Source organism: Coloeus monedula (genome assembly GCF_965178545.1).
Source record: "Coloeus monedula genome assembly, chromosome: 3".
In the NCBI taxonomy this organism is placed as follows: Eukaryota; Metazoa; Chordata; class Aves; order Passeriformes; family Corvidae; genus Coloeus; species Coloeus monedula.
In genome coordinates, this window is record NC_138783.1 from 81,098,646 (window position 1) to 81,120,908 (window position 22,263).

Below are 22,263 nucleotides of genomic sequence, written 5' to 3' on the forward strand. Positions count from 1 at the left end.
TTTCCAGTAAGACGCACAAAAATTACAATAGTACTACTGAATGCTGCAATTTCTGTAGACACATAAAAATGAAAGCAACATTCAGACTTAATTTCTGGTCCATCCAATAATTATTTAATGTAATTGTTTTTATAGACTGATGCAGTTCAACCTATAACTAGGCTGACATCATGCTCCTTTTTTATTCAAAGTGTGTCAGAATAATTAAAACCCGACATAAAATATTGTATAGATGAGTGAAGCAAAAGAACATAAATGAATCTGTATTTGCATGCAAGCGTATCTAGTGATGCATCGAACTCCAAAGTCCCAGCTTCCCAGCAGTTTAGTGAAGAAAGACGGACAACCTCTGAGGACTGTTCAGCCTACACAGGACCTGAGTCACTCTGCAGAAGTGCCTGTCTCTCATGATGGATTACAGACAGAGCTCAGCAAAAGCAGGCTTCCAAACTGATGCCCTGAATATGTGCAATACAGATGTGGATTCCGAACTTTTCGTCAGAGATTTTACCTTTTTACCTTTGCTCTTGCACCTGTAGGCATGCAAATATATAGTAGAAAAATATTTTTAGAAGGCACTTGGGTTGAGGTCAAGTGTCTAATCACAAAAGTATGTGATCAGAGCCTAATGCTTGTGGTTTAAATTACCATCTTTCTGCTCAGATGATTTAATTCCCAACCAGTTGTAACTTTCTACGTGGTTAAAATTCTTCACGTTTTCCCTGGGAAACTTGACCTCAATCTTCCAAGGTTTAGAGAACCTAATGGCAGTTTTAAAGGATAAACTGGGCTCAGGACCATATCACATACACTGTGTGCATAACTTCAGATGTGGATTTGTTACTGGTTCCGGTCCCTAATGATATCTCTTCAATGGGCACATCTCAGACACTCGTCAGCTAAAGGCTTAGTCACGCCATCTTTCCAGGACTGATGTCAATATGCAGTCATAGTCTTCTTGTTGTTTCCAACTGGAGAGATCTTAGCCTGTGACATCATTTCCTTGCCCTAGTGTGCGATCCTGTGCTTGTATTTCCAGTTTCAATCCACTTTTACTATTTCAGTCCTTCAGATTGTCAGTCCAGTTATTTTTGTATGATCTTTCATCTTCACCTCTTTAGTGAGGTTTTAGAGGTTTGTTATTGCCAATTGTTGTTGGTGTTATCTGAATTTTTGTATCAGTATCAGTAAAACACCCACAGTTCCAGAAACATAATTTGAAACACAGCCAGTCATCATCCTCTGTTCCAGTAATATCCTCTTTTGTCCTAATGTTGTTTCCTTCCTTTAAACAACGTTGTGATTCTTTTGCATTTCTAGAGCATTTTATCTAGAATAATTTTTCTTTTCTTGAATGGCATTGTATCCAACATACATGATCCTATCACACGGATTTCGTATGTTCCTTTTCTTACAATATTCATTATCTCATAAAAAGATATGCCAGGCTGTTTTGGCATAATGATAGTCTATTTTGGGATAAAGCTGTTATTTCTTATATTCCATTTTCATTACTTCAGTGTCTCTAGCTATGCAATGCTTCATAGTTTATTTCAAATCCTGGCACAGCTCATGAGGTCACAGGCACTTGTTTTTATGTTGTCTGGATCATGTTCATTCCTTTTGCTTAAAAGAAATAAAAGCTAGGTTTTATTTTTCAGACAGTTGATTTCCAGCCTGATCGATTCATTAAAAGTCTTTGTTGTTGAACTGCCATTTATTGTAAAAGTATTTTAAGTACTCTCAAATGGAGATTATGGGGTCTTGGCCTCTAGGTCTAGACACTTCCTTAAAAATAGTTTTATGTCTTTGTTTTCTTCTCATCTTAGATGAATAATTTTCATTCCCACAGAGCATGTCATTAGCCACACTGCATTTGCTACTGGTAGTCAACATCCCCATATTAATTTTGTTTTGGACTGCCTGTAAATTGTCTTTAATCTTAACTGGGTTTTGCTGCTTGGTGAAGCCACTCTTTCTTCTGTTTTCTTTTTATTTGGATGATGAAAGTACATTTTAGAACTTGCAATTTTGCAAGGTATGACCCTGCCTAACATTTTCTGTTCTCACTTTCTTCATGTATTTTCTGACATCTGACAGTTTTCCTAGCATATTAGTTTTATGTTCCCCTGTACAAGCTTTCTGCATAATCTGGATATACTCTCTGAGATGACTGCTCATCTAGTTAGAAATGGAGCCCTTTGTTATAAAAGGTTTCTCCACATGTTTGAAGCTGCAAGTTTTTCACAGTCCACAGCCAGTCTTTTTCTTAAAGGAATTACCGCTTTTTCTTGAGTCTTCCTTATTTCCTTGTTTTCTATTTTTTTGTTGATGTTGTTTTGTTGGGTTTTTCTTTAAGTGAGGTTCTGATTTATTTATGTTTAGCATTTATTTGTGTAACAGCTATTCTAAAAAAATGAGAATGAATGTGTCATCATTTTGGGATACAGCTTTCTTCACCAACTGTTTAGTGAGGTCTTATACTTCATTTCTCTCATGTTATGTGTCACATCCTCAAATACCTGGGTCTACCCTTTATTGCTAGAATTTATTTTCTGGGAAGCTTCAATCTCACCTCATAATTTTCATAGTGCTAGTTACTCCTTATTTACTATTTCATAATAGTATTTGATTTCTAAATAATGCAGAAATTTGTACGCAACAAATGGGATCCTACAAAAACCTTTCTGAAAGAAATCTAAACCCAATGAGAAAACTTCTGTGCTTTCTTTAATTTTCTTACAGTTTATCACCTACTTGATTTATACTTCATCACATCATTATTTTTGCCATGAGGAAGACAATAATATCGGTACACGTGGGTAATAAGAAGAGGATTATGTCAAACTGATTTGCAGATCTACTGCATCCTCCATGTGACAGGGAAGATGCAGCAAAGTATACAAGCTACTGCAGGCAGTTTTATGGCCTTCTATGCTTCAATATAGTCCTCTCACCCAAATTTTTGGGCAGAATGTTGCCATTGCTTTACATTTAAAAAAAAAAATCCAAATGGAAAAAGTGATATATTTTAAGGGATGGTCAAGGTGAAAATCACACGTGTAATCTTACAAATTCATATTAGTTAGATTCCTGACAATTTCTTTCAGTTGCACACAAGTGATCTTCCATTACTTCTCAGAGTTTAATTAATTTCTTTTCTTTTGTATTTTCTTGTTAAATGAAGCCAAGAAACTGCTCTGTATAACCACTTTCATGAAAGTATTTTATTAATCTTCTTTAAATAGGCTGTGTGCATTTTAAGTGAAATTATTTTTTTCCTTCATGCATCACGTGTTAGATTAGTGCATCTCTGTCTCTAACTGAGAGAGGTTATGCTGGACTATTGGTAATAACTGATAAGGAGTGACTTCTACCTTACTCTGTCATTCAGACATGGGAATGGGAAAATGAGTCCTACTTTTATTAGAATATCTTTTTTTCACCAGCAGACATCAAACTGTTAAATCACAAGTGTGTCTCATATAGAGAATGCAAAGTCATAGTGACAAGTAATCCTTCAAAGGAAGGAAAACAGTTATTTTTTTTCTTTATTTTTTTTGTAAGCTGCCCTAGGATTCACTACCACTTGTCTGTTGGTGAAGCAGAGTAGCCACTAGAGTAGGTTTTTTATTCTGTATTTTATAATTTTTTTTCTTTTCCTTTACCAATGGAGAGTTATTCAGCATTTTTTAAGGTGGCAATTCATGTTCTAAAACAAGAACTAGCATGTTCTCTTATGGTTTTGGTTTATGTGTTTTGCAGCTATTGAACTATCATGTCTTAGGACCATATTGGAAGGCAAGCAAAGTTTTATTGAGCAACAAAAGAGACTACCTTTTCTAATTAAAATTGTGTATTTACAATAGTTATTTAAATTCCTTCTTACTGGCAGCAGACTGAGGTTGTGTTTTTTAGGCTGTTGACTCTAACTGCAATGCGTTAAAAATAGACCGCAATTAGATTCTGTTTTAAAGATGCAGTGATAGGGAGGGAATCTTCTGTAAATCAAATATATATTCAAAAGATATTTATTTTAAAATTGAATGCCCTAATTTAAAAGAGTTGAAACTGTTTTCACATTTACTACCTAAAATTGTATAGGAATGATAAAGAATGAAGTGATAAAAATTTGCATCTGGAAGTTAGTGTGAGAAATGATACTTAGTACGCAACATAAGTAGTGAAAATTGTTCAGCCTCTCAACCACCAGCACCCCCAAGTCCTTCTGGGCAGGGCTACTCTTAATCTGTTCATCCCCAGCCTGTGTTGATACCAGGGGTTGCCCTGACCCAGGTGCAGCACCTTGCACTTGGTCTTGTTAAGCTTCATGAGATTCCAAGGCACCTAATTCTCGAGCCTGTCCTGTGGATACAAAAATGCTGCTAGGAAGGATTTTCTTGCTATTTTCTAAGTCCGTGAGAGACTTTTCTCTCTCACAGAGATAGTAGCAGAGTTCTGTAAACAATGAAACACTTGCAACCTTGAGAAGCCTTGTTTATACTATAGTAGAAAAATATTTTGACAATGGATGTTTTAGGATTCTAGCCAATCACCCCCAAGGGGTGGCTGATCCTTGTCCAATTACACTATGAAGAAAAAAGTCTATAAAAGAGTTTGTAAAATAATTAAATAAATCAATCTTGCTGCACAATTCCTGCCTGCTGGATCTTCTCTCCTCCTCCCTAAGGCTGCGGGACACGGTGATATACCCTAGGGCATTTTTAATACTGTCCAGGTCCCTCTGGATGGCATCACATCCTTCAGGTGTGTCAACTGCACCACTCAGCTTGGTGACATCTTCAAATTTGCTGAGGGTGCACTTGATCCCTTTGCCTATGTCATTAATGAAGATATTAAATAACACTGGTCCCACTACAGACCCCTGAGGGACTCCAGCTGCCAGTGGTGTCCTTCAGGACTCTGAGCAGTGGATCACTGCCCTCTGGATGTGACCACCCAACCAATTCCTTTTCCACCTAACAGTTCACCCATCAAATCCATCTCTCTCCAATTTAGAGAAGGATGTTGTGGGGGACTGTGTCAAAGGCTGTACGAAGTTCAGATAAATGACATCTGTAGCCCTTCCCTTGTCCACTGATGTAGTCATTCCATCATAGAAGGGCACAGGTTAGTAGAGCAGGGCTCTCCCTTGGTGAAGCCATGTGCTGGCTGTCTCCTTTCTATTTTTTATTGTATATGAACTATGTTAAGTTAATCTGTTAGTCATGTTCATTTAACAATGTAATTGATGTAATCTATTTTAAAAGCTGGATAAGAAAATACCACTTTCTGAATGAAAAAATAAGGGACTTGACACACTCTTTCCTTCCTTTGCTAGGCCATGGAAAGTGTGACTGTGGGAAGTGCAAATGTGATGAAGGCTGGTATGGTGAAGCTTGTCAGTATCCAACTACTTGCAATCTTACATGGAAGAAAAGCAATGAAATGTGCAAGAATTCTCAAGATATCATCTGTTCTGGTGCAGGTAAGATGTCTTTTGTTGCTTTTGATACCTTAGTGGTCTCCCAGTGTTATCTTGAGAATCATTGTCGTTTCTAACTAGTAATTTTGTAGAGTATGTTTAAGAGACTGAGATATAACTGTATGTATACTAAAATGTTTAATTTTCCTAAAGGCCTGTTTCTGTGCATGTAATGTACACTGATTCAGAACACCTACTTTAGTACTCTGGTTTATCCATAGCTGTTTTGATTTGATGAAACTTCAGCCGTGTCATTTCTATTCCTCATCAAAATGTTGTGGTAATGGCATTATCACAGGAAATGATGTAATTTCTATCATTGAGGAGGTATCTTTTCAACTTTTTACCAGCTAGTGCTCGTAGTTCAATGCCTTAGAAAGTCTTGAGCAACCTAGAGAGGTAGCATGGGCAATCCAGCATTTCAGTAGCTCTAACATCGGTACCTGTATCAGCTGCAAAGCTGATACCACCAGCAGAAGCAAAGAGGGAGGAATATAGCTCTCTGCTGGCCTAATTTCCTGCAGTTAGATGCTTTCGAAAAGAAACAGACGACAAGAGATGTTCGCAGAAAGAGTTGCAAAGCCAGAGAGGGCGGGGCCTCCCTTGATCTCCACTTTTATTGGGAGAAGGGGGAAGGGGCGGACTGGGGGCGGACCCGGGGTGAGCGGCCAATCAGACACTGCTGAAGAGTCTGAGTTACATTTGGTTTTGCCCGCGCTTGGAACAAAGGAGCTCAGAGCACGTGGCAGAGGCAAGTGTCTTGGGGAGGGGAGGGGAAGCTCAGAACAGGCAGCAACAAATCATGTGTTTGTGTTTACAGAATGAAGAAATGGCATTTGCAAATATATTTCCCAGACATTTATAAACTGTACAATTTTTTGAAACACTTTTAAATTGTACCTGTGATTATTAAAATAGTGTGTAGAAGATATGCTGCATTATTTAAAGGAGCATTTCCATCTTCACTGTTTTGATTTGGTAACAGTCTCTTCTGTAATTGTTTGGTTTTATAACGTCCTGACTTAAATAGAAAGCCCTTTCAATAAAAAACCCCCAAAACCAGAGGAAAACCAAATGGCCTTTTAGAAGACTTCATTGAAGAATGGTACATTTTAAAGGGCATTTTCTACCAATCAAGTTTTGAGACCAGAAATTGCCTTCTGGTTTTTCCATTACATTGATCTCCAAGTGAAAGACTGTTTCAAGAACCGCACTTCTGCTCACTATTGCTGGTCTTTAATTTCTGTTGGGTCCATACATTTTCATGCAACTGAATTTGTCACAAGTTAGTTCCTGACATGAGCAAAGGATCCCAAGGATTTGTGGGACTTGTTACATAGAAGCTGGTTCGCACAACAGGGTAAGAAACCAATTTAACATAAAACTATTAGTATGCAGCATACTGAGTAAATGATACACTTAATTTATGACAATAGCTGTATGAAAGTTGTGATCAAGAGAGACATGAGAGATAGCTAAATGAGAAACTGACTCTCAAAAATAAGTATAGTTCATGGTATTTAGTCAAAGTTCTTAAAAAAGAACCTATTTCTTTCCTTGGTTAGAAGTGGCCCCCCAGTCTTCACAGGAAAATGAATATAGCATAATAACCACTCCAAGTAGCTAAGGGGGAAGTGTTTGTGGCATCATGAAAAGAATAAATGCTTTTGCATTAAACAGGACAGGAATTCCAATGAGACTGACTAAGGAGTTTGGGGTAACTTTGATGGGCTGTAGCCATATGTATTTTGTCTTGGTGAGATTGCTTTTTGATTTGCTACTAGCGCTGTCATTAGGGTCTGAGCTCTGTTGTGTAATTGCCAATAAAAGATAGGAAGGGATGACATGAGCTGTTAAAAATCAGTGCTCTGGTGTCACACAAATAATCATTTATTGTAATATTTTTTTTTGTAATCGATCAAGATCCACCTAAAATTTCACTTTTCTGACTCTATTCCTTATCATTTTTCAGAGCAACTAGGGCATCTGCCTAAACTGAGTTGTCTATGTGAGCAATATCTGCTTTTGGCAACAGAAGGAATGAACATTTTTATGATACAGAGTCTCTCTGACCTGTTTAGATACCCAATATAGGAATCAATTTTCTGTTTTATCTTCTTTCTTGTTCAGGAATTGTCTGTAATCATAACTGTTTTCTCAAAAATTGCACTTGTATTTGTTTACCAAGCAATTGTTGAAAATAATTGTAGCTCTGTAAGTTACTTATGTTGTATTATCATTTGTATTACCTTACTATATTAGCTCCTGCAAACATTTAAAAAATTTACTCTATTGGAATGGCCATGTCTGTCACAGAGCCAATACTTCTCTTCTTTGGATTACCGTGATGTTTATTAGAAGTTGTGCTATGCTTGTAAGGGTAAAACATCAACTGGTTTCTGCAATATTGTGAAATATCAGCATAAAACTTACATTTTGGAGAACTTCTTTGGTGCCAATAACCATATTTTCTAAAATACATATGGAAGTCATGTGAAGAGTATGAATGTTGTGAATTTTTAAAAAATCTCTACTAGTTGACCACAAGGCCCCAGTAATGGCATACTGCACAAAGTTCCTACCCTTTCAATTTTAATAAAGGTAGGGACAGAGGTAGGGAAAAGGGGTTTCTTATATGAATGGCATAGTAATACTTCTGTTTCTAATGTCATTTTAATTCATTTGTGATTTTTTTTGGACTGTGGAACTCATTCATATGTTTATTTATGGCCTCAGGTCAGATAGACCCTCTGAGGAAAAAGGGGGGATTCCTCTTTCCCAGGGAGCAATAAAACAATTTTTTCCTATTCGGGAGGGCAGGTCAAGGAGGGAGGCAGCCACAGAGTTGAGGGGCAACCCTCCTCATAACACCAAGGAGCAAAAGTGTGACCAGATGAGAGGTGATAGAAGAGAGATCGGTTTGCAAATCCATTTGCATTCTTTGCATTTCCTGAGTGTGCTGGCTTTTCATTATGTCAGAATGCTTTCTTTTGTGGTTTATGTTGTGAAAAAAACAGCTTTACACTTCCAAGGCACTTGAATGCTCGCTCTATCTCTGTACAGCTAAGATTAGGCTTTTTGTTGATATGGATAATTTCTGTGTCTGTCTTTATTTGGGTGGATGATCTTTAGATTTCAGCCTTCTTGGAAATAAAATATGTACCATCTTGGACAGATTAATGAAACAATTTCTAGAATCTGCAGTCATTGAGTAATCTCTTAAATGTTTACAGGCACATGTCAGTGTGGCAGGTGCAAATGTGCAAACTCAGAAGGAAATGGACTGGTGTATGGCAAATTTTGTGAATGTGATGACAGAGAATGCATTGATGATGAAACAGGAGAGATTTGTACAGGTATGTATCTTAATGAGTGCAAGAAAAATGATGAAGATTAATACAGGCTGTTATTTAATTGTGTGGTTCTGTAAAATATTTTTACTGAATGTACGGCTTAAAAGTAACTCTATTTGCAAGACTTTAGATTGCACATTGTAAGGGGAAATTTCAGATGCAAAAATGAACTAAGCATAAGGTTAAAGAACGAATAAATCCTGTGACACTGCTCTTTTTGGAAGAGCTGCAAGGAGGATTGTACAGGATAATTCACTGAGGTAATTCATAGCTTAGTGTGTCTTTCTTGAGTAGAATATATGAGGAATGTGAGTACATTGTGGCACAGATGAGAGAGAGCAGAATGGATGACATACAAAACAAAAGACCCAAACCAAAACTAGAAAGTAGATTATTAGGAATTTTGTCAAGGAAACAAAAATTAAAAATATCAAGAATAAATGTAGGATGATAACTCAGAAGCAAGAAGATAACAAGAGAAAGGAATGAATAAGGAAAAAAATCACCTGCAACAGGAAAGGCAAGAAAAGAAGATGGAATGAATTCTACTGATAGATAGAAAAGCAACTGAAATTCAAACTGTTCTTTCATGTCATTATAAGGCAGGAACCTGGCAGTTAAATATTTAACACACAACATTTATGGCATTATAAATGCTGTTGCCTATATTACGAAGGAGGCTTGTCCTTGAGCTGGAAGGTGCTACAAACTTTGTTCAAGCTACACACGTGAAGATTGTGTCCATACGCACACAAGAGTGTTCCAGTCTGCTCCTGGACTGTTCATATCTGGTGGTAGTGCTTCCTCTGTGTGTGTATAAAGAGAGAGAGTACTTGTGTAAAATAGCTTCCTCTGTCTTTTCCTTACACAGACAGCAAAATAAATTCTATTTAAGTGCCTTTGAAGGCAAAAAGAACTATTTTTTTAAGTCCTAGGATTAAGTAGGTATTTTAAATGAGGGTATACAGAAAGGCCCTCCAAAGTCCAGATTCAGGAGCAGGGCATAATATTTCCAGTAATTGCCTAAAATAAAATGAATGGAGTGCAACAATTTTTATGTGCCAGTGATTCCATTTATATTTTCGTCTAACCATTGCATGTGGTACCAAATATGATAAAAAAATTGTCATTCATTTAGTTCCAGCAAATTTTCCTACTGGTGTTTTTGTCTGGTTTTTTCCCCCCACACCTGTTTTGTTGCTGGTTTGTATTGTTAGGTTTTTCTTAGCTTTTATTTCCTGTTGTCTCATCCACTCATGCTGTATTCCCAAAAAGACCAAATGCATCTGTGTATAAAACTAGTCTTATATGTATGGAGGATTCAAAGGGATATAAACGGACAGAAAGTGTTGGTAGATTGAAGTCTCTGAAGTCTGTGATTGATCAGTATTAAAGCCATGCTACCTCGTGGAATTTTTGGAGTCTTCTAAAGTAAGGTATAAGTTATAAACTAATGTTTTGCTTGACTTGGCTAGGTTGTCGTAAGCTGAAAAGTTTATGCACACAACTTAAGAGTGTTATATGTTGCTTTACTTTCTAACAAATATCTACAATACAAAATCATGTGTTGAACCAGGCCTTATGCAGAAAAAATGTGTATGACAGCCCATGAACTTAAGGTCAAAGGCACATCATTTCCTCAACTGCGAGCTGGGATTTTATCCTGGAAAAGCATACAATGTTGTGCTGAGATATAGATGACATGCCTTTTAATATTTGCACTAGGGCACTGCATTTTTTTTAGCAAATCAGTTGTTAGGTAGGGCAAAGTTGCAAAGATGTGTTAAGCTTTTCCATCTTCGGTTGGATTTTTATCAGTCAGCTGACTATCACTTTTTATTTGAGGTTACATAAACTTTGGAATCAAGATGCAGCTTATTTTTTTAAAAGTATCATATCTTCTAGCAAATTAAATTCTGGTCCTGATCTTTTTTTTTAACTAAGGCTTTGTACCCTAAGGGAGCAGTTTTTTCCTCCTGTCAACAAGAGGTAGTGGCAAATTTTATTGTTTAATTCATATTTATTTGAGGAGTATAAAAGTATGAGTGAAGAATGAAGTACTGATGTTTTAATCTGTGAAAATTGCCTCTAGATCAAATCATTACACTCCTTTAGTATTTTTCCTTTTATTTGCTGTCCACTGTTAATGATCAACCTCTTGGTAATAATAATTATTTTAGATTGTCTTTGTTGCTTAATTAAATTAATTGTTTTTTGACATTTAACCAAACAATTGTAATGAAAATTCCATGTGTAGCTGCAAAACCAGGAAAAATTTGCAGTCTTGATAACTGAGGATATAAATTGACCAGACTGTGACAGAGGTGACCAGATCTACTAAACTCAAAGCAAGAAAGAACAAGATCCTGACTCGATCCTTCTATTAAAGAATTAACTTTGGGCTCTAAGATTAGTAAGAATTGAAGCTACTTAATTTAAGAGCTTTGTGCCATGAAGCACATGGCACAGGTACCTTAGCAGATCAAAATGTTCCAGAGCTGGTTTCATCCAGGCTCAGGTGATGCAACCATCTTTTTTGGGAATGTATGTTTTGTTAAATGAACATCTGAAAGTTTCTTTTTGTAAATGATTCTCTTTTATGAGCTGGTTTAGCCATGTTCTAAAATCTTCTTGACTGGTAAGAAGGGAAGCCATATGCAACATAGTCTGTGTATAATAGTTGCAGTAAAGGGACCTAGATTTTATCTGAGGAGTCAGGAACACACAATGTGTTCTTAGACATGCCAAGTATGTCTCCTGCCTTAGTGTGTAAAACTGTGCTTAAATCTTATTACAGTCTTCAAAGTTTACCTATAAAGTAAAAAAAAAAAAAAAAAAAAGTTTAAAAAGATAAAATAATTATGTCAATTAGCGTTTATTGATTACATTTGATCTGTGATTAAAGGAAAAGTATAGTTCAGATATACTTTGTCTTATTTTATGTAGTCCTACATGGTCTATAAATTGTTTCTATTCTGAGTACAGCACTAAAAGTTTTTAAGAGAAAAGATCAAAACAGTTAAATTGTTAATGCCTTTTAAAAACTTGCCTCTTTCTTACTGTACAAAATTTGTTTTGGCTTAAGGCCATGGAAAGTGTTACTGTGGAAACTGTTACTGTGAGGCTGGTTGGCATGGAGATAAATGTGAATTCCAGTGTGACATCACCCCCTGGGAGATCAAGAAAAGATGCACATCTCCAGATGGGAAAATCTGCAGCAACAGAGGTGTGTCATTTGCATGGACCTTCTACACATATTTATATAGTTGGCTTTTATTTTACTCTATGCATTCTCCACAGTAGGACATAGATTGTGTTTGCTAAGAGTTTCTCATTGTTCTCACCTATTTCAGGTCTGGATATACACTTCCAAGTGGGTAGATACCTGTGTTTTGGTAAAAACTTACACAAATCCACATCCACTTCTTGATTAAGCAAACCCAAGTTGTTCACATTCTTTATTTTTGTAGTAAGACTGAGCAGGATAATTTGTCATTTAGTACATCTGTGTTTTGGTGAAATACCTACCTTGCAAAATAAAATATTACCAGATTTTTGACTTTGAATGAACTGGTGCTGTAAGGTCACAGAACTGTATATATCAATTCCCTCTTAAAGAAGACTTAGGACCCACAGTTGAATGGGGAAAATGAATACACAAAGCATTTAATTTCCCCTACAACCTGAAAAACCACCTGTGAAGTGTTCAGTAACAATGCTGTGGAATGTATAGAGTTGGAAAGGTAGACTTCATACAGTTTTTCTAACTATATGAGGTTTTATTTGCAGAAAGTTCTGGAATTTAAATTTTACCTTATACATCTGTCTAATTTTGCCTTTCTTTGGTGGAAAAAAAAAGAAAAAAAGGAGAAAAGCACCCACAAAATAAGGTTGCTTTTCACTAGCTGCTGTCTTCAGCTTCATTGAACAAGGAGTTAAAAAAAATACTGGGTTTTTTTTGACAATAAGCCAGAATAATTATAGTAGCACATAAGCAAGAGTCACATAGATACCTCTCTTAAAAACATCTCTACTGACAAAACCTGCTGTACTGTGAACATCTAATCATCCTGAGAGCATTTAGAAAACTCTCTTCTCATAATTGGGAGGAAATTGAAAGCTTGGCTCAAATACAGAGATCATGTAGGCTCATTTAGTCTTGGGACTTTAGCATAAAATTTTTGTGTAGTTCTGGAAATAATAGATATCAAAGTGTTTTCATATCAGATGCTTTCTTTGCACTGAGAAAGTAATTTCTTGGCAAAGAATTTCTCATCAAAGCAAGCTTTTAATCAAATTTGAAATTTTAATGTGCGATGATTTCTTTAAACTGGCATTGCAATGGGAGAAATTGTGTGAATAGCATAGCTGATGTTCTGAGTAGCTGCAACCTCCTGTACAAAGGTACATTTGTGTGATACTTCCCTGTCTTTAGCCTGTCATGTATTTGTGATTTTATCTTCATAAGAATTGTGTAGGCTTCTGACAACATGAAGTTGCTTTCCAGGAAAGTATTTCTGCTCCATTTAGTCTTAATTACTGAGTGTTCTGTGTTTATACATCTTGTGATATAAGTGCAGTTCATCTTGTCAGTCTTGAGCCCTCTAAAATCAAGTATCAAGGCTAACCTTGCTGCCCACCCTCTTTCAATACTAAGATGGATAAATTGTTCTTATCTTTTCCCCTGCACTATCTAGTCAACCATCTTAGACCACTTGTGAAAATTTAGATTTTAAACTTTGGTGAGATCATGTTCTGCATTCTGACATTCAGGACAGCTGATCCAAATTAACTTTGAAGTTGTTTCTGGGAGGATTAATCACTCTCCAGAGGCACTTCCTCTTTTTGTTTGTTGGTTGGTTGGTTGGTTGGTTGGATGTTTTTCTTCTTCTTCAGTAATGTCACTGAATTGTTAAAGTGTAAAAAATTAGGCACAAATTTCTTGAGGGCTCTCTCAGGGTTTTTAGCACTAAACAGGGTAGTAGCCCTTCCTGCTTCATGTCACGCATGCTGGATTGTGTAGACCTTCTCCTTTCTTCAGACAATGTGTCCATATCTATGTGTACTGTTTAGTCATCCTGTCCTGTTGTCCTCAAATGCATTATATTGTTTAGAGTAACATAAATAAGATGACAGTGGTGTAGGCAGAGTAGCAGAAGGTGAAGCCACTCTGCAAGAAATGGACTGCATGCATCAGTAAGGTCAGGCTGCTTCTAAAAGCCTGTTAGCATCTCAAAAAAAGTAGTGAGTGTGTTGCCCTGAAGCATATTTGCATTTCTGAATAAAGAAAATATCTTTTTTTGTTTGGTTGGGCTTTTTTTTTTCAGATTTCCCCAAATAAGTAGGATGCATATTCTCTTCATATTAGTAAAATATGCAAATTTGTATTTCTGTCATATTCATATTTCTTCTTATTGTAAGCAACAGGGTGTGGCCCTGAATATTGACTTGGGAAAAGTGGAAAAGTATCCTTTCATGTAGATCTGTGCTGCTGTTCTTCATAGGTAAAGAATGACCTCCTAGACATTTTTGGCTGTGCTAGTTTGGATTCTCTTGTAGTTTAAATGTTTATGCTTTAACAACCATTAATTATCCCCTGTGCCCAAGCCCAAGTCATTTAAACAGAATTGATTTTCATTGTCATTACTGACAGGGCAAATTACTGTTGATGTCAAAGATGTACAACTCTTCTGTGAGCTACATTTTTTTGTTGACTCCTAACAAGGCTCAGTAGCAAAAAGAAACATGAACAGGAAGCCAATTTGTTTGTATAAAGTATTGCTACTAAATAATCATAGAAGGTTTCAAATCATAGAAGATACGCACAACGTCATGATTATCACTTGCAGCTTTGAAACTGCATTCCTGTGAGAGCTGAAAATTCACGAGTGCAAATTCCTGTAATCAGAGTGCTATTACTCTAAATTACACAGTTAATCTTCTATCTCTGTGTCTTTTTTTTTTTTTTTTACTTTTCATTTTTAGGCACATGTGTATGTGGGGAATGTACATGCCATGATGTTGACCCAACTGGTGACTGGGGAGATATTCATGGAGATACTTGTGAGTGTGATGAAAGAAACTGCAAAGCAGTGTATGATAGATACTCTGATGACTTCTGTTCAGGTAAGGTTTGTCTATAAAGGGGACTTATGTGTAGTTTCATAAAAAACCTTCCAGCTGGTCTGATCTTCCTCTTTCCTAGTGCTCCAATTCTCATTTTCCTATCTTAAAATTTACCCAGCTTGGGGGGCAGGAGGGGGGCTTGAAGGAGGCTTTTTAAATTAAAAGATATTATTCTGTTTTTTTTTTTTCCATGCCGTTTAACAAAATCCTGTAAATATTAAATTCTTTTAGGTGCCCATCTCCTTTCTAATACTCTTGCGTTCAGTGTAACCTAAGATGAATTGGATAATAGTTGAAAATTTAAAGTATAGATCTGTACTTTCTTGGGGAAATTTGATTTTGAAAGTTCATTAGATCAAATTGTGTTTGTTATTTCATTTTATATGTCAGGGAGATGATAATCAAGAAGAAGAAATTCAAGGAAAAATAAAAAATGAGTCAATGAGAAATGGTACCTTGAGAATTCAAATTAATATGAGAACAAGTAGAGCATCAATACTTGAAAAATATGAGTATGTGGCCCAGCTGCACATCTGAAGCTGTAGCCCAGACTGTACATCGTAGACACATCCATCTTCCTTTTTCTTCTACTTGTACTTCAGAGCATTATATTCAAAACAGTTTCCATCCGTCCATCCCTCCATCCATCCATCCATGGTTTGCAATTTAGATGTTCCATGCATCAGCTATCAAAAGCTGAGATTCTGAGAGAGACTTGCATGCAATTTTATGTGGATGCTAATAAAGATGCTAATACTATGCAGGAGAGAAGGACTTTGATCAATACACAACATGCAGTTTGTACACACAGGAGCTCTGCAAAAGCAAATGAACGTGGTTTCAAAGGGACTTTACAGATTAGAGGTTGTCAGCTTGAATGGATCCTGTAGAAATCTGGTCTGGCCTAATTAATAATAGGAAGAATGCAGTCACATCAAGGACAATAATGATGTGGTATATTTTCATCCTATTCCTAGAGTGAGAGATGTCACATAGAAAGATCATAGGAGTTGTCTGTAGTAGAGAAAGAAAGCTGAAACCAACATGATATATAAAGTTTTCAGCCTTTTCTTTGCCTGTTTAAAAAGTGAAAAGTTTTGCAACTGTTGTGTTTATTTTTTTTTAAATACATATTCAGGAATTGCTAGCTAATAAAATGAGGGGGAAAAAAAGCTTTACTGAAAACCTTCAGTGACTCAATTTACTAGTTACTATTCAGCCACTTTCCGATATTATATAGATTTATTTAATGAATGAGCTGGAATGATGTAGAACTGTGTGCAGTCATGAGAGCAGCAGGAAGATTGACTTTTTTGTCAATTTTTGAATGTATCACTGTGTTGCTGTCAGTTTTAGCACTCAGGCACTGATCAAAATATCAGCATCAGCTAAGGAATACAAAGCTTCGAATCAACAAAGTAAATGCACTCTCTAGTTAAGGGTGAACACAGGAGTTTTAAAGCTAATTAGATTAAAGCAAGCCTGTGGCATTTACAAATATTGCTGTAGAACTGAAATAGTGATGTTTGAACTCCCCCTTTCCTGGATGTTACTGCCTTTGCAGCTGCTGCTGCTCAGGATGGTAATGGTTGTAAGAAAGCAGAGGATAAGAAAGTACAGACAGTTACAAAGGGTCTTGGGAGAAGATATTGCCATTTGATATCAGATTAAGGACTGGTACATTGTTCTTTATTACAAAGACATAACTGTAAATGAGGAAAACTTAGATATAAAAGGAGGAATGCATATGGTTTGCTTAATGTGACTAAAAATCAAGTTGAAGTATAGCTTTATTTTTCTGTCAACTCATCAAAAATTTTAGTACTAATTATTTTTATCCATTCCCTTTCCATTATGTTTTAGGAAAGCCTAATTCAGTCTTAGCTGGCCATCCAAATATGCATTCCTAAAATAGATTGTGCAAAAAAATCCATTTGCACATGCAGCAGTGTGAACAATGTCTTCTAGTCCTGCTGTTTAGTCCTGTTTCAGAAATAGAAATGATGCATAAATTTTAATTTTGGTTTATTGTGGTAGACAGGCAGAATCTGCAATTAAATCAAAGGTTTGATAGAGGAATTGTAGCGGGACAGGTTTTTTAATTGCTTATATGAAAACAATTTACTTATTGCACTAAGTGTGCACCCTTTAGGTGTATTTGCAAAATATCTTAATTGTTTCTCACAATTATTTGTAAATTGATTTGGAATGAATCCAAGAATGATTTGTTAGATTAGGGAAAATAATCCATCTCTCTTAAAGCCTTCATCAAACAGAAATGATATAAAATTTTCTTGTCTTGTTCTGTCTACCTAATAGGTAGAGACAAGAAACCACTTTGTCCTGAGTAGCATGTAGAAATTATAGGAAATCACGTTTTCATGTAAAGAGTTTTACTGTAACTGAATGAAATTCTATTTTCATTTAATAAAATACAAATTACAGGGGTTGACAGCCCTGATGTGAGGATTTGACATCACACAAGGGCAGCTCCCTGCAGAAGCTTCATATGGCTTGAGGTGACTGTTACTTCACAGTACATCATATTGTCAACTGGATGCCGCCTTTTAACACCTGAAGTGCTATTCAGAATGTTACTGAATTCTGAAAACTGTATTTCAGAAATCTTCTCAACATTAAAGTGATTATCTTCATTTAAAGAGATAATAGCTTTCATGACTTGACACAGAAAGAAAACATGCTTCCATAAGAAAATTCGTATGTTCATATATTTCATTAGTTCCTTTGCTGTGGCTCTAGCAAAGAAACTATTGTATGAAAGCACATCATCTTCTCATAAGTATCTATCTGGGTCAGGGTACATAAATACCATTCACAACCTGTCAGCAGGGACACATGAAAGCAAAGGACAGAATCATGGGATCACAGAATGGTTTGTGTTGGAAGGAACCTTAAAAATCATCTTGTTCCAACCCCTGCTATGGCAAGGGACACCTTCCACTAGACTGGGTTGCTCAAATCTCCATCCAGGCTTCCCTTGAGTACTTCCAGGGATGGGGCATCCATAGCTTCTCTAGGCAACTTTTTTCAGAGCCTCACCACCCCCACAGCAAAGAATTTCTTCCTAATAATCTAATCTAAACTCACCCTCTAAACAAGAGGAAGCTTGTTGTGCTTTTAAAAAAAACCCCAAATGACTGATGTAAAGAAAAGTTGTTTTGGGAAATTAATAAAACATATTCTGGGGAGTGCTCTCATGGCTACTGGAATGCTTGCTTCCTCCCATTTTATCCTTGTGAACTGACAATATGTTTTATAAATTAGTCTTAAAATGCAAGTATGGTTAGAAAGAGATAAAATGTCTGTTACTATGATTTTCAAGAAGAGTATGGATGGAGAAGTGGACATTGGAGCAATGCTTTGGCCCTGTGTCCAATGAATGATGACTGTGTGAAAATTGTGAGAGATTTAATCTGCTGTCCAAGCTCATGGAAATAAACATTTGATTTTGTGGCAAGGAATGTTGTTTTGCTGATTCTCAAGCTTTTCTCAGTGCAAGGAACATGTTGTATTGCCAGAATGTCACTGCTTTACGCAAAGAGCATAAAGAGGGAGAAGGACAATGATCTTTGTTTTCTTAGTTTTTCTGGAGAAAAACTCAAGAAAAATTGGATATGTTTGCATTCATATAGAGGAAATGTACATGCAGGGAAGAGTCCAAAACATGCAACCAAAAACCATATCCAGCTGTCCTACTGAAATGAGAATTGATTATGTCCAATATTTCAATATTTTATTATTTGTATATCGCTGTAGTAGAAGGCACTGGATTGAGGCTTGGCATTGATGTGACATTTCTCTAGGGAATCATGTTGATTGCAAGTAGATAAAGGATGGTATTGATATATTTCTGAGAGAATATGCTGCAACTATGGTAGAAAAAGAACACAAATGAAATACTGCCTTATGACATTCCACTTTTCGAAACAGTGTTGAAATGTATATTTTTAATCCTTCTTCCATCCTTTGCATTAGATCACATGCTAAGTGGCAAAACATCCCTTAAGGGAAAAGCCAGAAAAGGGAATATGGCTCAAATGGAATGGTAGACTAGTGCTATTTTCAGAAACAAAAGTAGATATAGTGAATTGGCTGTATTTTTTGCCAGTCTAATTACTGAATGAAGCTCCAAGTTTGATAAAGTTCATCCAATTATGAGTTTTTTATACCTCATCAGAATGGAGGTTAATCTTGAATTGTATTCATTGGAAAGGTCATGGACAGTGTAATTGTGGAAGATGTGACTGTAAAGAAGGCTGGACTGGGAAAAAGTGTGAACATCCACGTTCGTGTCCAATGTCAGTTGAAGAAAGTGCTAAGAAATGCCAAGGAAATTCTAATTTACCTTGCTCTGGAAGAGGTAAGCACATTTCTGGAAGAATTTTCTTGCCCTTTAAATGTACTTCCATTAAAAGAATATTAACAAATGTCCAGCATTACTAGTACTAAAAAATATGTACCTTCTTGACTTTGTTAATGAATCACACCCTGTGAGTTAGGAAAAGGGAGGAGAAGAATACAAAGGTCACCTATTTTTCCTGCTATGTGTTTTATTTTACATATCTTAGTGTTTATTTTGGATGTTTTCAAGGGTGCTTTGAAAATTGCCATAGTTTAATCTTGACTAAAGATACGTTAAAAATATGAATTTATTCTGTAAATTTTTGATAAAAGCAGCATGAGATTTTCAGCCTGTGTAAAATGTTGTGCCACCATTGTCATAAGGACTGCTTGGATTTTCTCTGCTTAAGAAACTGCCCTTTAGGTGCAGGACTGACTTCTATAAAATGCAGCTGTGCTTCAGCACAGTTTGCTAGTTGGCCACTGGCTTTTCATTTGAAGCATTTCTTTGTGACACTGTAGCCTTTTCGAAAGCTTTGTCTAAAAATATATACTAAGTCACTAAATACATGTTGCAAGCAATTTTTCTCAGAAGGAAAAGGACCTGCTAATTTTCCTCTGTAGCTGTGTGAAAATGTGGTTTTCTGCAGAAAGAAGAGAGAAAAGTAAATACAAGACAGAATATTGCTAGAACTGGTAATTGAAGTTACGAATTCTACCTATTTAAGTGTTTTCTGGGAAAGGTCTAAAGCAACTCTTGAATTACTGCATTTGACCCTTAATGTCAGTTCATTTGTGATTTATTTTTTCACTAATGCTATCTAACATAGTCAAAAATTGTAGGCCGTCTACCCAAGTTATGTCTGTGATAATTGTACTCTTCTCCCCCTGTAATTGTCTAGCAGCTCATTTACTTCATAAATGTAGCATTAGGAGTATCTTAAAAGAACTATGTATTGACAGAATTGCTTGCTTTTTTCTTTATTAAGCTACAGTTTTCCAGTTAATTGTATCTCTCTTTTCCTGTTAAAATTTTTCACCAGAATTTTTGACTACAAGTTATTTGGAAAATAGGCATCTTTAGAGAATTAATATAATTTTATTGTTCATGTTTGCAAGAATGATAACTAAAAGAAAGAAGCATTGACTTTTGACTTACTTTATTTTTTTTAATACTGGATCTTTTTCTTCCTGCCCTTATGGATGCTGAATATCTCTTCTTTCATCTGCTGCACTGCAAATTGTGTATATTGAGAGCTTGGAGTCAGCTGATTTAATTGCATGATTTAATTGCATTGTCCTCTCTGAGAGTCAAATGACAAAGGAGGAATGAAAATCATAAAACCAAGTTTAATTTTAATAAATATACAGTCTTGAATTCTTTAAATTAGGCTTAATAAGAAAAGTAAGTTTAAAGATTTTAACATCAATGACAATATTTCTACCCTCTTGGCTATCTGAAAAAACACCTAATGATGCTGAGAATGTTCTCCTGTTGAGATACTGGCAGAAATAAGTAATTTTCAGTTGAATTCATTTGACTGAACGATCTGTTGGTCAAAATTTTCAGAAGCAGTATCTATGGGAACAAAAGGCTTAATGGGTAGTGGCTTTCACTGAACTTTGACTTCTAAACAAGAAGAGATCACTAAGGTGTTCAAGGAGTGCAAAAGGCACAGGTGTGGATTTAGGACATAGTGTGATAGACAACTGCTTGTTCCTAGTAAAGGAACAAGAAATTCTGCATTCCAGGCTTGAAAAAAATTCCCCATGAAAACTTCCATTTAAAAATGGAAAATATTATCTTTTTTTAGTCCTATGAACAATTTTAAGAAATTGGGAAGATATTTTAGTCTACTCATCTGTGTTTTACTGGACAGTGTATTTTTTTCACCTTGGATTTACTCCATGGATTTCCCTTTCTTCCATGATATTTTGGATATAAAAAAAAGTGTAAGAAAGTTTCTGAGCTGCTAAAGTAGGGGTTAGTTCCTATGAAAAATTGTCATTTGACTTGAGCAGTTAGACTCGGTGCCATTTTGAAATCTCACTACTTGTCACGGGCAGAAGTGTGACACAAGCAAATGAAACAAAATAAGGTTTTCCAATCAAACACAATCTCTTTCAAGTCTTCAGGAGTGGGAAAGGCCATACACTTGTAAAAACATTCCCAATTTTTCTGATGTCCTTAGAGAAGATTGTGTGATGAGGAAAGGAAAGTTTGAAAAGGGAAAGGAAATGTTACCTTTTCCATCTGAAAATGATGGTAGAGGAACAGTAATCCTTGCACAGATCAGTAATCCACTGCACTGCTGAGGAAGTTGAGTACTTATGTCCTTATTTAGTTGGAGCTTTTGGTAAGGCAGTTCATGTATGGAATAAGACACAAAACAGGATGCCCAGAGATGCAGGTGCATGACTTTGCTATTTTGCCATGTATAGTGTTTCCTTAAAGAATGTTTTCTGTTCATCTGTACCTCTTTTTTTAGATTTAGATACTCTTTTTGTCTTTAGCAATAGAAACTAAGAGAATTGGCACATCTCACCCAGATTTTGAGAATCCTGGGTTCCCTTAACTATTAGTCATGTAATCTCAGCAAGAGAAAAAAAGGTATAGGAGAAAAATAACAGTGAAAAAAGCATCTTCTTGTACCTTAAATGTATCAGGGGTACATAAATTTGTATTAAAGTTTTAGAGAACTAAAAAAATGTTAGGAAAAACACAATTAGACAATCACTATCTATAAAATGCTATAAATTATAATTTCTCAGTCTACATTTTGCTCTTCTGAGAGCAGATGAAAAGGTGAACTTGGTTTTCAGACTGTAATTCCCTTCCTGGTTTTCCCTGCTCACAGGAATAACAAGCTGTTTCATGGGTGCTGGTCAGCATGTGGGGAGAACAGAGAGGCTGCCAAAAAAATATTACACTGAGGT

At 36.0% G+C, this 22,263-nt stretch overlaps 1 protein-coding gene across 1 annotated transcript in view; it reads left to right on the top strand.

Annotated features, from left to right (window-relative positions):
- Window positions 1-5,448: 5,448 nt before the first annotated feature.
- Window positions 5,449-22,263, top strand: part of ITGBL1 (integrin subunit beta like 1) — a gene marked incomplete at both ends in the record, with an annotated part of 72,300 nt that continues 55,485 nt past the window's right edge. Inside the window, 5 exons of the mRNA XM_082277441.1 lie at window positions 5,449-5,488; window positions 8,719-8,841; window positions 11,924-12,064; window positions 14,824-14,964; window positions 19,199-19,345. Of these exons, the coding sequence (XP_082133567.1) occupies window positions 5,449-5,488; window positions 8,719-8,841; window positions 11,924-12,064; window positions 14,824-14,964; window positions 19,199-19,345 (592 nt within the window). The remainder of the gene's footprint in view (window positions 5,489-8,718; window positions 8,842-11,923; window positions 12,065-14,823; window positions 14,965-19,198; window positions 19,346-22,263) is intronic.